This window comes from Carcharhinus amblyrhynchos, chromosome 10, assembly GCF_965287045.1.
Source record: "Carcharhinus amblyrhynchos chromosome 10, sCarAmb.v2.hapA, whole genome shotgun sequence".
Taxonomy (NCBI): Eukaryota; Metazoa; Chordata; class Chondrichthyes; order Carcharhiniformes; family Carcharhinidae; genus Carcharhinus; species Carcharhinus amblyrhynchos.
This window is the reverse complement of record NC_137333.1, coordinates 101,382,551-101,397,900: the sequence shown is the minus strand read 5'-3', so window position 1 is coordinate 101,397,900 and position 15,350 is coordinate 101,382,551. Positions and strand designations below refer to the sequence as shown.

Sequence of the window (15,350 nt, the reverse complement as noted above, 5' to 3'; positions counted from 1 at the left end):
AGGACACGAGCAGTGCTTTTAATTAACTGAACACCGAATTAGAGAAGCTACGGGGGTGCCTGCTGTTGTGAGAAGCGGTGATACAGGGGGGTGCTAGACTGGAGCTCAAAACGTTAAAGAAAAGTGCCTTACTTTAAACCTCATGCGCACACTTTATAATTCATGGTACAATCTGGTTGCTATCTAGATACAGAGACAGACTGCAATGGCATGTAGTGTCAGAGCTGTTGTTCCGTGTCTACCTGTGGGCACGCTGAACCCTTATCCCGCTTATAGCATCCTATATATTTTTGGTATTGTTGTCCTTCAGACTTTGCACTGACATTAAATCAGCTTGACAGCCAAATTGGCAGCTTTACAGAAGGCACATTCACTGCCCGTGTACAATTCCCTGCAGTTCAATACTAAACGGGAGATATTCAGCACAATGAGAACTGGCACAATAACCCAACTGATTCTGAAATGCAAAGAACGGTATAGATATACACACTTACACATAACCTGCGCTTAACGCTGGCACTAACTGCCCTCAATAAATTGTGTTTAGTTCTTCAGCAAGAACAACCCTCACCTCAAATGGGACAAAAAAATACACACCAAGGCAAACTTTTAAATAGCAGCCACTAGCATTCTCATGTCACTAACTGCATGCAGTATAAAAGATGCAGATTATTCCCACACAGGCTGGAATGAAAGACAAAACTTCTCCTACAGAGTAGATCCTAGGTATTATGAGAGAAAAAAATTAAATGATTTGGAGAAAACTTTGACTGAACTTAAATGAAATAACTCAAGTGGGGGGCATGGTAAGTGACCAACCAAAAGTTTAAAGGATTACAGAAGGGAATGAGGGTGCTGCGTGGGAGGGTGGGGTGGTAGTTTTAACCCACTTCAAAAACCATTGAGTAATACATTCCTCCCGATTCAAGCACAGATGGGCTGAATAACTCTCTTCAGTGCTGGGTGCCTTTATAATCATTCATGAGGTGTGGTGTCAATGGCAAGGCCAGTATTTATTGCTCATTCCTAATTACCATCAGAATACAACAGAGTGGCTCAGTCACTTCAAAGGGCAGTTAAGAGTCAACCACTTTGCTGTGGACTGGAGTCACAGGTGAGGACAGCAGATTTCCTTCCCTGAAGGACATGAGCGAACCAGATGGGTTTTTGCCTCAATCCGCCAGTTTCATGATTGCCCTTACTGACACTAGCTATTAAACTTATAGCATTGTAATTGTAAATTCCAGCCGCTGAAGTGGGATTTGAACTCATGTCTCGGGACAAGTAGACCAGGCTTCTGGCTTTCTGGTCTACTAACATTACCACCATGCAGAGGGGTAGGGAGGGAGAGAGAGAAAGTGAGAGGAGAGGGAGGAGGGAGGAAGAGACAGTGTAGACGGTAGAAAATTCATGCAGATTGCACTGTATCCTGGAAAGACATCAGCATTCTGAGGAGGATCTTTATTGGGTTACATCAGCTGTGAGCCGCATGAGCCGATGAATAGCGAAAATGTGAATCCAGTCTTCAGGCCAAACAATAATCCATTTACATTTTCACACAAGTAGTATTGTCAACAAACTGTACGGTCAGCATTATTCCAAGAGCAAGGCACCAGCCCACTCCCTGGTTTCAATAGGCCCACCAAAGATCCCTGCCTCTGGCAAGAAGCTGCTAGCATCATTTATGCATGCAGTGCATATGCTGGGACACAGCAACTGGCACATCAGAATACACAGCGCTGTCTTCAGAAGTAACTTAGATAGAAACTCCCATTCAGGCACTGATCAAGCAGCAAGCTGCTGTTCCGATACTAACTGTGCAGAGTCAAATGCCTGATACGTCAAGGGAGCTAGTGGAGGATGAAAAAATATAAATAAACCTTCAGCTGTGCAGAGGATGTGAATACCAAATGCTCCCTTCAGGTGAAGTAGTGCTTGGTAAGAAGGGGTAATTGTGCGTTTGGAAGGTTCTAAGGATCTTTGGTGAATTGCCAAAAAGACCCATTTATGCCAACTCTTTGCTTCCTATCTGCTAACCAGCTTTTTATCCACCTCTAGACATTACCTGCAATCCCATGTGCTTTAACTTTACATAGCAGTCTGTTATGTGAGACCTTGTTGGAAGGCCTCAAAGTCTAAATAAGCCCCATTAAGTTGTTCTCCTTGGTCAACTCTATTAGTTACATCCTCAAAGAATTCCAATAGATTTGTAAAGCATGATTTCCCTTTTGTAAATCCAAACTGACTTTGTCTGATTATACCACTGCCTTCCAAATGCTGAGTTACGAAATTCTTGATAATGGACTCTAGCAGCTCCCCCCAGTACTGACGTAAGGCTCACTGGTCAAAAGTTCCCTGTTTTCTCTCTACCTACCTTTTTGAATAGCGGGTTTACATTAGCTACTCTCCAATCTATAGGAACCTGTCTAGAGTCCAAAGAATTTTGGAAAATAACCACCAATGGATGTATTTTCAGGGCCACTACCATAAGTGCTCTGGGATGAAGATTATCAGGACCTGGAGATTTATCCACTTTCAATCCCATCAATTTCCCCAAAACCATTTCTTTACTAACGCTGATCTCCTTCAGCTCCTCACTAAAAACATGTTTCTATCAGACACAGAGCTAACATTTCAAGCTATTGACCCTTCATCAGAACAACCTAGCGACCGCGAAGGAACGGCGATATATTTCTAATCCAGGATGGTGGGTGTGTGTCTTGGAGGGGAACTTGCAGGTGGTGGTGTTCCCATTTATCTGCTGCCCTTGTCCTTCGAGACGTGGTCATGGGTTTGGAAGGTGCTGTCCAAGGATCTTTGGCGAATTTCTGCAATGCATCTTGTAAATGGTACACATTTGACGTTGACAAAGTGAGTTGCTTAAGGTGCGAGATCATAGAACACTACAGCACAAACAGGCCCTTCGGCCCACGAGTTGCGCCGATCACATCAACACCTATCTATAACCCCCAATCCCATAAAACCCCATATACTCATCCAGAAGTCTTTTAAAAGACCCCAGCGAGTTCGCCTCCACCACCACTGACGGCAGCCGATTCCATTCACTCACCACCCTCTGAGTGAAAAACTTACCCCTAACATCACTTATGTACTTTCCTCCCCGCACCTTAAAACTGTGTCCTCTCGTAGCGACCATTTCAACCCGGGGAAATAGCCTCTGAGAATCCACCCTATCTATTCCTCTCAACATTTTATAAACCTCTATCAGGTTGCCTCTCAACCTACGTCTCTCCAGGGAAAAGAGACCCAGTTCCCTCAACCTAACTTCATAAGGCATGCCTCCCAGTCCAGGCAACATCCTTGTAAATCTCCTCTGTACCCTTTCAATAGCAATCATGCAATGCATTAAAGTTATTTCCTTCTTTAAAATGTAAGTACAGCAGTGGTTATGTTGCTGGACTGATAACCCAGATGATGCAAACTCAAAGACCAACATCGCTGCTTGATAATTTAAACTCATCTTTAAAAAGCTGGAAGCAAAGTGCTGGGATCAGTAAAAGTAACTGTGAAGCTATCCCATTGTTGCTGAAGTCCCCATTGGTTAACTGATGCTCCTTCCAGAAGGAAACCTGTTGTTCTTGCTCTCCCATAATTAACTCATAATTAAGGACCCATGCACCCTGTACATTCTCTCTTCCATCTTCTTCCATTGGGAAAAAATACAAAAGTCTGAGATCACGTACCAACCGGTTCAAGAAGATTCTTCCCTGCTGCTGTCAGGCTTTTGAACAGGCTTACCTTGCATTAAGTTGAACTTTCTTTATACCCTAGCTATGACTGTAACACCACATTCTGCACTCTCGTTTCCTTCTCCAGGAATGGTATGCTCTGTCTGTATAGCGTGCAAGAAATGATACTTTTCACTGTATACTAATATATGAGATAATAATAAATCAAATCACATACTCTGGTCGATGTGACTGCAAATGCATATCAACATGGTTAACACTTAATTCTCTCCTGCAAGGGGCCACTACCCACCCTCAAGATGAGGAGTAAAAATTGTTTACATCCTGACAATGAATAATAAAACGCTTACAGCAAACTTCTTCACCTTTGTATAATTTGAAGTGAAAATTGGTTTCTATCCAAAGGCGTCTGAGATCTTCCGAGGCCCCCTTTTCTGTGTCCAGCAAGCAACCCTCCCCACTTTGAACCCTCTAACACCATTCTCTTTGAATCTCCCATTTAGAAACATAGAAATTAGAAGCAGGAGTAGGCCATTCAGCTCTTTGACCCTACTCCGCCATTCATTTTGATCATCGAATTCAATATCCTGATCCCCTCATCAACATCCCGCTCTCACTGCTTTTCCCTCAATGTCATCCCATTTCAGCACCCCCTTTCCCAGAATCCCACGTTTGAATTCCTGCAATTAGATTTCCACCCTGCCTCAGTACAGGTATTATTAGGCTATCAGTCCAGAAACTCAACTAATGTCCTGGGGAGTCGACTTCAAATCCCATGTTGGCTGATGGTGGAATTTGAATTCAATAAAAAAATCTGGAATTAAGAATCTACGAATGACCATGAAACCATTGTCAATTGTTGGAAGAACCCATCTGGTTCAATAATGTCCTTTAGGGAAGGAAATCTGCCATCCTTACCCAGTCTGGCCTATATGTGATGCACAGCCACAGCAATGTGGCTGATTCTCAACTGCCTTGGGGATAGTCGCTGGCCAGCTAATGATACCCATGTCCCATGAATGAAATAGTATCAAAGTAGCTCTGATCAGTCACAATGCAGGATAAATCTTCCCTCTTTGCCTTCTGCAGCCACTGTCATTACGGACCACGCCATTCTCCTCCAACACCTCTCTATTGTCATCCAGCTGAGAGAGACTGCACTCTATTCTTACGGTAGCTAGCGAATCTCCGGCAATGTCTTCTCTTCCTGCTCCTGCCCTGTTACCTCTGGTGTCTCCCAAGGACCTATCCGTGTCCTTCTCCTATTTCTCATCCACGCGTCACCCCTCAGTGACATCAGCCAAAGGCACAGCATTCATATTCACACGGACGCTGAAGATCCCCAATTCAGCATCACTGTCCTCTCCCACACCTTTGCTAATTTGTCAGACTGCACATCAAGATGAGCACAAGTTCCCTCCAATATTGGGAGGATTGGAACCATCGTTTCGGTTCCTGCTCCAGACTCCATTCCCAGTTACTGATTGTTAAGCCACACAGTTTGCAACTTTGCTGACACAATTGACCCCAAGATAAGCATCTGACCTCATGTTCATGCACAACTAAGACTCCATTACCACCTCTGCAACATCACCCGAACTCAGTCACCACCTCAGCTCATCTACTGCTGAAACCATCATTTTCTCCCTCATTTTCTGTAAACTCGCCTATTCCAATGCACTCCTGGCTGGTATCCCACAGGCTGAACTCTTCTGTCCATGCCTTAGATTGCAACAGCCCGTCCTAATCCCCCTTTGCCTACTAGCCTACGCTGGCTCCAGACAAACAAGATCTTGACTTCAATCTCTCCATGGCCTTGCCCCTCCCTAACTTTGTGATCTACTCAGCGCCACACACCCTCAGGTATGTGTGGTCCTCTAATTCTGGCTTCTTCTGCATTCCCGATTTTATTCATCCCACCATTGGTGACCATGCTTCCAGTTATCTTGGCCCTAAATTTTGAAATTCCCTCCCCACACCTATTCACCTCACTTTCCTTTTTTAAGATACTCCTTTAAAGCTCTTTGACAAAGCTTTCAGAAATCTACACTCGATGTGTGAACCGGTGTCATACTGTTTGATGATGCTCCTGTAAAGGCGCTCTGCCCCCTCCTATCCTCAACCCGTCTTCTCATCTTCATCATACCCTTTTTCTCCCCTGCCTCCATCTCCATTTGTTCTTAACCTACTCACTATCCTTCACTTCCGTCACTCATTCTCTCCACCAGTCACCCTTCCTCCAGCTTGCACTTGCTCCCTCTCCCTCCACTGCTTGCTTGTTCCCCCTCAGTGCCCCCCAACTTCCTCCCACAAGTTTTCTCCCCCTCCCCTGCTCTTTTTGCCCGTCTCCTTCTGCTTTCTTCCCCTCTCCCCCTTCCCCAACTCTTTCCTCCCTGCTCTATTCCCTCTCCTCTTTCTTCCCCCTACTTTCCTCCCACCGCTCTCGGTCCCCCTCCTCCCCCTGCCCCCCCTCTCCATCCCCCCTCCCCTCCTCTCTGTCCCCCCTCCCCTCCTCTCCGTCCCCTCTCCTCTCTCCGTCCCCCCTCCTCCTCCCCCCTCCTCTCTCCGTCCCCTCCGCCCCTCTCCATCCCCCCTCCTCTGCCCCTCTCCGTCCCCCCTCCTCTCCTCCCCCCTCCCCTCCACCCCCTCCCCCTCCTGTCCGTCCCCCCCGTTCCCCCCCTCCTCTCCGTCCCCCTCCCCCCCGTTCCCCCTCTCCTCTCCGTCCCCCTCCCTCCGTCCCCCCTCCCCCCGTTCCCCCCCCTCCGTCCCCCCTCCCCCCGTTCCCCCCCTCCTCTCCGTCCCCCTCCCCCCCGTTCCCCCTCTCCTCTCCGTCCCCCTCCCCCCGTTCCCCCTCTCCGTCCCCCTCCCCCCGTTCCCCCTCTCCTCTCCGTCCCCCTCCCCCCGTTCCCCCCCCCTCCATCCCCCCCTCCGTTCCCCCCCCTCTCCATCCCCCCTCCCCCCTCTCCGTCCCCCCCTCCCCTCTCCGTCCCCCCTCCCCCCGTTCCCCCTCCCCTCTCTGTCCCCCCTCCCCCCGTTCCCCCTCCCCTCTCCGTCCCCCCTCCCCCCGTTCCCCCTGTCCCTCCTCTCCGTCCCCCTCCTCCCCCTGTCCCTCCTCTCCGTCCCCCTCCTCCCCCTGTCCCTCCTCTCCGTCCCCCTCCTCCCCCTGTCCCTGACCCGTTCCCCCTCAGCACCCCACCCCCCACCAGCGCCTCCGGCCGCCCTCTCACCTCTCGGCGATGTACAGGGTGCCGGTGCCGAGGCCTTTGCCGTCCAGGACCGCCGCGATCTCCGCCTGCTGGAGCCTGACTCCCTCGGCCGGGGGCGGGAAACACCTGAGGAAGACCATGGGGGCCGGCGACAAGCCCTGCGCGGGACCACACACCGTCAGAATGCGGGGCTCGGTGCTCGGAGCTCAGCCTCAGCGCTCCATGCGGCTCCCGCCCGCAAGCCTCCCGGAAACTGTCCCCCAGCAACCAGGGCCCGCTTCCGGCGGAGCACAGCGCCACCCACGGCCTGGAGGGATCATTACAGCCCACCGCCATTGGAACGATTACCGGCGTGACAGCGCTACCAGCGGCCTGGAGGGATCATTACAGCCCACCGCCATTGGGGTTATTACCGGCGTGACAGCGCCACCAGCGGCCTGGAATCATCATTACAGCATCCCGCCGCCATCTGTCACCGTTGTGACAGCGCTCCCAGGCAGCTTGGAGGCATCATTACAGCCTACCGCCATCGGTGTTATTATTGGCATGACAGCACCGCCAACGGCTTGGAGGGACCATTACAACATTCCGCCGCCATTGGGGTTATTAACGGCGTGATAGCGCCGCCAGTGGCGTGGAGGCATGATTACAAGACACCACCATCAGTGTTAACAGCTTGTTGCTATCGGCGTTGTTTATATTACAGCGCCGCCGGGGGCGATTATACTGTGTTACAGCGCCACCAGTGCCCGGGAGATATCAATACAGCTCACCGCATTTGGTGATATTAACCGTATTACAGCGCCGCTAGTGTCCGGGAAGTATCAATACAGCCCGCCTCCATCGGTGATATTTATATTACAGCGCCGCCAGCGGCCGGGAGGTATCATTGCAACCCATTATATGGTACAATTTATCATAGTATCACGCCGTCGAGGTCCGCGATGTATAATTACAGCACAACGGCATTGGAATATTTATATAATACAGTATAATGATAATTGGTGTAATTTCAGCATGACCAGTGGCTGGGAGGTATTATTAAAATTCATGGCCGATGGTGCAATTACAGCAAAACAGCACCGTCTTGCGGCTTGGAGGTGTCATTACAGGTCACCCCCATTTGCAGGTGGAAAGAACATGGAACCCTCCAGTACAGAAGGAGGCTATTCGGCCCATTGAGTCTGCACTGACCACAATCCCATCCGGGCCCTATTCCTGTAACCCCACATATTTACCCTGCTAATCCCCTGAAACTAGGGACAATTTATCATGGTCAATCCATCTAACCCGCACATCTTTGGAGTGTGGGAAGAAACTGGAATACCTGGAAGAAACGCATGCAGACACGGGGAGAATGTGCAAACTCCACACAGACAGTGACCCAAGCCGGGACTTGAACCCAGGTCCCTGGCACTGAGACAGCAATGCTAACCACTGTGTCACCATGCCACCCCTAAAGGATACTCAAACTGCCAGTTCTAGATATCTCTTTACCTTAACAAGATGCCACTTGGCTGATATAGTTGCAGCAAAGAAATGTCACAATGCAGCCAATAATTTGTAATTATAAATGAAATATGGTGAAAGGAACAAAAACAGAAAATGCTGGAAAATCTCAGCAGGTCTGACAGCACCTATGGAGAGAGAATAGAGCCAACGATTCAAGTCTAGATGACCCTTCGACACAGCAGGTGGAAGGAAGTTGGGAGTGTACTTTCAGGAGAATGGAACTATATAGAATGCCCCATGATAACACAAATGAACTTGAGGTGCTCATTGTTCATGAAACCCAGAAAGTTAGCATTCAGGTACAGAAGCGAATAGGGAAGACAATGGCTTTTATTTCAAGGAGTCTGGAGTATAAAAGTAGAGATGTTGCTGCAACTATACAAATTCAAGCAATAGAAATGATATAACATAGAAGGCCTACTCCTGCTCCTATTTCTTATGTTCTTATGTTCTTAAGACGGTCATTCATCCCATAGAACACAGAACAGTACAGCACAGTACAGACCCTTCAGCCCTCAATGTTGTGCCGAGCTATGTTCAAACCCAAGACCAAGCTATCCCACTCCCTATCATTCTGGTGTTTTCCATCTGCCTATCCAATAACTGCTTGAAAGTTCCTAAAGTGTCCGACTCCGCTATCACAGCAGGCAATGCATTCCACACCCCAACCACTCTCTGAGTAAAGAATCTACCTCAGACATCCCTCTTATATCTCCCACCATGAATGTTATAGTTATGCCCCCTAGTAACAACTACATCCATCTGAGGAAATAGTCTCTGCACATCCACTCTATCCCCCTCATCATCTTATAAACCTCTATTAAGTTGCCTCTCATCCTCCTTCACTCTAAAGAGAAAAGCCCCAGCTCCCTCAACCTTTCCTCATAAGACCTATTCTCCAAACCAGGCAGCATGCTGGTAAATCTCCTCTGCACTCTCTCCAATGCTACACATCCTTCTTATAGTGAGGTGACCAGAACTGCACACAATATTCCAAATGTGGTCTCACCAAGGTCTAGTATAGTTGCAGCATAACCCCATGGCTCTTAAACTCAAACCCCCTGTTAATAAACACTAACACACTATAAGTCTTCCTCACAGCTCTATCTACTTGAGCAGCAACCTTCAGAGATCTGTGGATATGAACCCCAAAATCTCTCTGTTCTTCCACATTCCTCAGAACCCTGCCGTTGACCCTGTAATCTGCATTCAAGTTTGTCCTACCAAAATGAATCACCTCGCACTTATCAGGGTTAAACTCCATCTGCCACTTTTCTGCATCCTATCAATGTCTCTTTGCATCCTACAAGAGCCCTCTACCTCATCTACTACTCCACCAATCTTGGTGTCATCAGCAAATTTACTAAACCACCCTTCAGCCCCCCCCTCCAAGTCATTGATAAAAATCACAAAAAGCAGAGGACCCAGCACTGATCTCTATGGTACACTGCTGGTAACTGGCCTCCAGTCTGAAAATTTTCCCTCCACCACCACCACCCTCTGGCTTCTATGAGACAACCAGTTACTTAACCAATTGACCAAATTTCCTTCTATCCCACACCTCCTTACTTTCTTCATGAGCCTACCATGGGGAACCTTATCAAGCACCTTACTAAAAACCATGTATATGACAGCAACTGCTCTACCTTTGTCTACACACTTAGATAGCTCCTCAAATAATTCAAACACATTTGTGAGGCAGGACTTACACCTCACGAAACCCCATCTTGGTCATGCTGTACCAAAGACACCCAAATGTCCCTTTGAATCCCATCCTCATGCACTTGACTCACAGCCCTGTACTCCACACCCCTGAAGCGGCATGGTGACACAATGGTTAGTACTGCTGTCTCTTAGCATCAGGGTCCCAGGTTTGATTCACAGGATTGTTTTCACTGGAGTTCAGATGAATGAGGGGAGGATCTCATACTTATAAAATTCTAATTAGGCGAGACAGGCTAGATGCAGGGAGGATATTCCCAATGGTGGGGAAGTCCAGAACCAGGTGTCGCAGTCTGAGGATTCGGGGTAGACCATTTAGGACAGACGTGAGGAGACATTTCTTCACCCAAAGAGTGGTGAGCTTGTGGAATTACCACAGAAAGTAGTTGATACCAAAACATTGAATGTATTCAAGAGGCAGCTGGATATCGCACATGGGAGAAATGGGGTCAAAGGTTACGGGGAGAAAGCAGTATTAGGCTATTGAGTTGGACAATTAGCAATGATCATGATGAAAGTTGGAGCAGACTCGTGGGCTGAGTGGCCTCATCCTGCTCTTTTATTTTATGTTCTATGTTTCTATAGGACTTTCAGTGGGGATCCAGGACATTTTAAAGTAAATTTAGTCCAGCCTCCAGCACCAACTCAGCCAGCGCAGCGCCGCCCAGCGGCTGGGAGGTATAATAGAGTCAACGGCCAGGGAGCGGGACAACATCGACAATCAGCTTTGACCCCCACCTGCAGCACCCGAGGGGGCGGAGTCAGAGTGAGGGGGCGGAGACAGAGTGAGGGGGCGGAGTCAGAAGGAGAGGCGGAGTCAGTGAGGGGGCGGGGTCAGGGTGAAAGGCGGAGTCAGAGTGGGAGGGGATGTCAGACTGAGGGGGCGGAGTCAGAATGAGGGGGCGGAGTCAGTGAAGGGGCGGTGTCAGAGTGAGGGGCGGAGTCAGAGAACGGGGCGGAGCCAGAGCGAAGGGCGGAGTTTGAGTGAAGGGGCGGAGTTTGAGTGAACGGGCGGAGTTTGAGTGAGGCGGCGGGATCTGAAGGGCCGGAGTTTGAGGAGGAGCGGAGTCAGTTCGAAGGGGCTGGGCCGGAGGCAGGGGGCGGGGTCCAGGGAAGAGGGCGGGGTCTATGAGAGGGGCGGGGTCGGCGTCTGAGTGAGAGGGCGGGGTCCCTGAGATGGGCGGGGTCCGAGGGAGAGGAGGCGGTGTTCGAGGGAGGACGCGAAGTTTAGGAGAAGGGGCGGAGTTTTCGAGGGATTGGGCGGAGTCAGTGTGAGGAGCGTGGTTTGTGAGTGGGCGGGGTCTGTGAATGGGCCGGGATTGAGGGCTTGGGCGGAGTTGGTGAGGGGGCGGTGTCTGAGTGAATGGGCGGGGATTGAGCGAGGGGTGTGTCCGAGGAGGCCCCGCCCCGGTTGCCATGTGCGGCCTTCAGCAAGCGGCGCCGGGGTGGAGCCTGTGGCCTGGGTGGGAGCAGAGCCGCCCAATGTCAGCCTGCAGCTCTTGCTGCAACTACTGGGATCAGGATCAGGAAGCCGCCAGAGACAAGCTGCCCCGGCCCGAGGCTTTTTAAACTCCTGTCAACCCCCCCCATGGCTTAGCACTGCTGATCTCTCCCTTAGCATGGTGAGTCTACGTTGCACATCGCCTCACAACCCACTGCATTCATAAAGTTTAAAGTTTATTTATTAGTGTCACAAGTAGCCTTCCATTAACACTGCAGTGAAGTTACTGTGGAAGTTCCCTAGTTGCCACGCTCTGGTGCCTGTTTGGGTATGCTGACGGAGAATTTAGCATGGCCAATGCACCTAACCAACATGTCTTTCGGACTGTGGGAGGAAACCGGAGCACCCAGAGGAAACCCATGCAGACATGGGGATAATGTGCAAACTCTGCACAGAAAGTGACCCAAGCCGGGAATCAAACCTGGGTCCCTGGTGCTGTGAGACTGCAGTGCTAACGATGGATTAAATGTACAGGAGCGAAGTATTGTGGTCGCTGGAAATCTGAAACTCATCTGTGGAGAGAGAGAAATAGAGTCAACATTGCCAATCTGGCGTTAACAATTTCAAAAACGAAATGCTGGAAATTTCAGCAAGTCTGGCAACACCTAGAGAAAGAGAATAGAGCCAATGTTTTAAGTTAACTCTGTTTCTCTCTCCTGACTTTATCCAGCATTGTGTTTGATTAAATGGGGATTTCATCCCATGGCTTGCCATGATGTGGAGATGCCAGCAGGGGACTCAACAATTTTCTCAACTTGCCTTCTCACACCAGCTCCAGCTATTAGTTGCCCCCCCCACCCCAACGTTTTAATATCTGAAAAAGAGAAGAATTCAAGAAAAATGACAGAAGTAGTGTTGGTAATTTTCCTCCAGGGCTGCCCACAGCATTGAGTTATGGCAATGGATCTTCAATTCCTGGAGCAGCACTAATATTGCCTTTTGGGACCCTCCAATATGTTTTACAGTCAATGAAATGTATTTTGCAAGGATGTAGGCCAGGATAAGTAATATTGATATTGCGTGCGGATGCTCTAATTTGAAACAAAAACAGAAAATGCTGGAAAATCTCAGCCGATCTGATGGTATCTGTGGAGAGAGAATAGAGCCAATGTTTTGAGTCTGGATGACCAATCGTCAGGTGTGTGGGTGGAAAACCACGATTGAGGATGAAGGAAAACATATTGGCGGTGCTGTTTTGAAAAGTGGCATCATCATTAAATTGATATTGCTCTACACCTTAGCTATGGCTGTCAAACTAGGTGGCATGGTGGCACAACTGTTAGCATTGCTGCCTCTCAGTGCCAGAGTCCCAGGTTCAATTCCAGCTTTGGGTCATTGTCTATGTGGAGTCTGCACATTCTCCCTGTGTCTGCATGGGTTCCCTCCGGGTGCTCTGGTTTCCTCGCATGGACCAAAGATGTAGAGGTTAGGTTGATTGGCTATGCTAAGTTGAAGGGTTTAGAAGGGTGAATATGTGGGGTTATGGCAATAAGGCCTGGGTGGGATTCTGGATGTTATCGACTTGATGGGCCTCCTTCTGTACTGTAGGGATTCTACCACATACTGTACAATTTGTCTGCCTTTGTAGTTCCTTGTGGTCTTGGGAAGAGCAGGAGCCATACCAAACTGTGATGCAACCAGAAAGAATGCTTTCTATGGTACATCCGTAAAAGTTGGTGAGATTCGTAGCTGACATGCCAAATTTTTTTAGCCTTCTGAGAAAATAAAGGAGTTGGTGGACTTTCTTAAATATAATGTTGGCATGGGGGAAGCAGGACAGGTTGTTGATGATCTGGATACCTAAAAACTTAAAGCTCTCGATCCTTTCTACTTGTTCCCTGTTGATGTTGACTTGGGCATGTTTTTCTTTTCGCTTCCTAAAGTCGATGACAAACGTCTTCAGTTTGTTGACGTAGAGGGAGAGATTACTGTTGCCGTACCAGTTCACTGGATTCTCTGTCTTGATATTGTTTGCGATCCGACCAACTATGGTAGTGTCGTCAGCAAACTTGAGAATCGAATTGGAGAGGAATTTGGCCACGTGGTCATAGGTGTATAAGGAGTATAGTAGGGGGCTGAGTACACAGCCTTGTGGGGCACTGGTGTTGAGGATGATCGTGGAGGAGATGTTGTTGCCTATCCTTACTCATTGTGGGTGCTCCAGTTTCCTCCCACAGTCCGAAATACGTGCTGGTTAGGTGCATTGGCCATGTTAAATTCTCCCTCGGTGTACCCGAACAGGTGCCAGTGTGGCGACTAGGGGATTTGCACAGTAACTTCATCGTAGCATTAATGTAAGCCTACTTGTGACATTAATAAATAAGCATGCCTTCAAATCACTTCAAAGTCTAGGTGAAATCTGTAAAGTCAATACACTCAGTTTATAAAGTCTATCTGAGTAACTAAAGGTTCTTATTCTTGTGACTCTCATCGAAATATGTCACCAGCCAAAACTGCATGCATTGTTTGAAATCAGGCCTAACCAAAGTCTTATACAAGTACAAGGTAGTTATATAGAAGAGTCACCGGGAATCGAAACATCAACTTTGTTTCTCACTTCACGGTTGCTGCCAGACTTTGTCCAGTATTTCCTGTTTTTATTTCAGATTTCCAGCATCTGCAGTATTGTATTTTTATTTGATCAAGTAGTATACTTGGTTTCATTTTAAATAGCCCTGTTAATACTTTTGGCTTTGGTTGCAGCCCTCCAGAAGCAGTAGTAAACTGTAGGCCTGTTCATTCTTTCATGTATACAAGACCATGATGCTATTAGAAGATTAAGGGAATCCTGGGCAGTGTCCTGAGCCAATATGTGTCTCTTAACTGCCATGTCATTACCTCCTTGTTGGTTGTGGGATCTTGCTGTAAGCAATGGGGTTTTATTATTGCTCCCTCACAATGGTACCTTCACTTCAGAAGTATTTCATTGGCAATAAGATGCTTTGGGATAGCTCAACGTTGTGGAAGATGGTGTATGGATCCATGTCCTTTACTGCTTTGTAGCATCGGTCATGCACTGCCAGAGCATTCTGAACCATGATGCTAAGGTCCTTTATTTCAAAGGGAATGGAGTATGAAAAAAAGAGAAATCTTGCTAAAACTATACAAGACACTACCTAGACCGCACTGGAATACTGTGAACAGTTTTGGTCCCCTTATCTAAGGAAGGAAGCATTCCAGAGAAGGTTCACTAGGTTTATCCTAAATATGGAGGGATTTTCTTATGAGGAGAGGTTGAGTAGGTTGGGCCTGTACTCACTGGAGTTTAGAAGAATGGGAGTGACCCTATTTAGACGTATGGAATTTTCAGAGGGCTTGACAGATGCTAAGAGGTTATTGTCTGTTGTGGGAGTCGAGGACCAGAGGGCATAATCTCAAAGTAAGGGATCACCCATTTATGACAGAGATGAAGAGGAATTTCTTCTCTGAGGGTAGTGAATCTGTGGAATTCTTTACCACGGAATGCTGTAGAGGCTGGATCATTAAGTATATTCAAAGCTGAGTTGGACAGATTTGTAATCAGTAAGTGAATCAAGGGTTACGGGGATAAGGTGGGAAAGTGGAGCTGAGGCTGATATATATTAGATCAGTCATGATCTCATTGAATAGTGGAGCAGACTTGATGGGCCGAAATGGCTTACCTCTTCTACTTTTTACGGTCTGACTTGTAACTGATTTCAGATCCGCTCCTTGTAAAAT

The 15,350-nt window shown here is 48.1% G+C and overlaps 2 protein-coding genes across 2 annotated transcripts in view; one reads left to right on the top strand and one right to left on the bottom strand.

Moving 5' to 3' along the window:
* The window catches only part of clns1a (chloride channel, nucleotide-sensitive, 1A), a 44,730-nt gene extending 37,553 nt beyond the window's left edge, over positions 1 to 7,177 (bottom strand). The window contains exon 1 of the mRNA XM_080197671.1: positions 6,938 to 7,177. Coding sequence (XP_080053797.1) covers positions 6,938 to 7,056 — 119 coding nt within the window. The 5' untranslated portion in view covers positions 7,057 to 7,177. The remainder of the gene's footprint in view (positions 1 to 6,937) is intronic.
* Positions 7,178 to 11,657: 4,480 nt separating this feature from the next.
* pnpla4 (patatin-like phospholipase domain containing 4) overlaps positions 11,658 to 15,350 on the top strand; it is a 38,273-nt gene continuing 34,580 nt past the window's right edge. The window contains exon 1 of the mRNA XM_080197679.1: positions 11,658 to 11,772. The gene's annotated coding sequence lies outside the window, so the exon portion shown is untranslated. The remainder of the gene's footprint in view (positions 11,773 to 15,350) is intronic.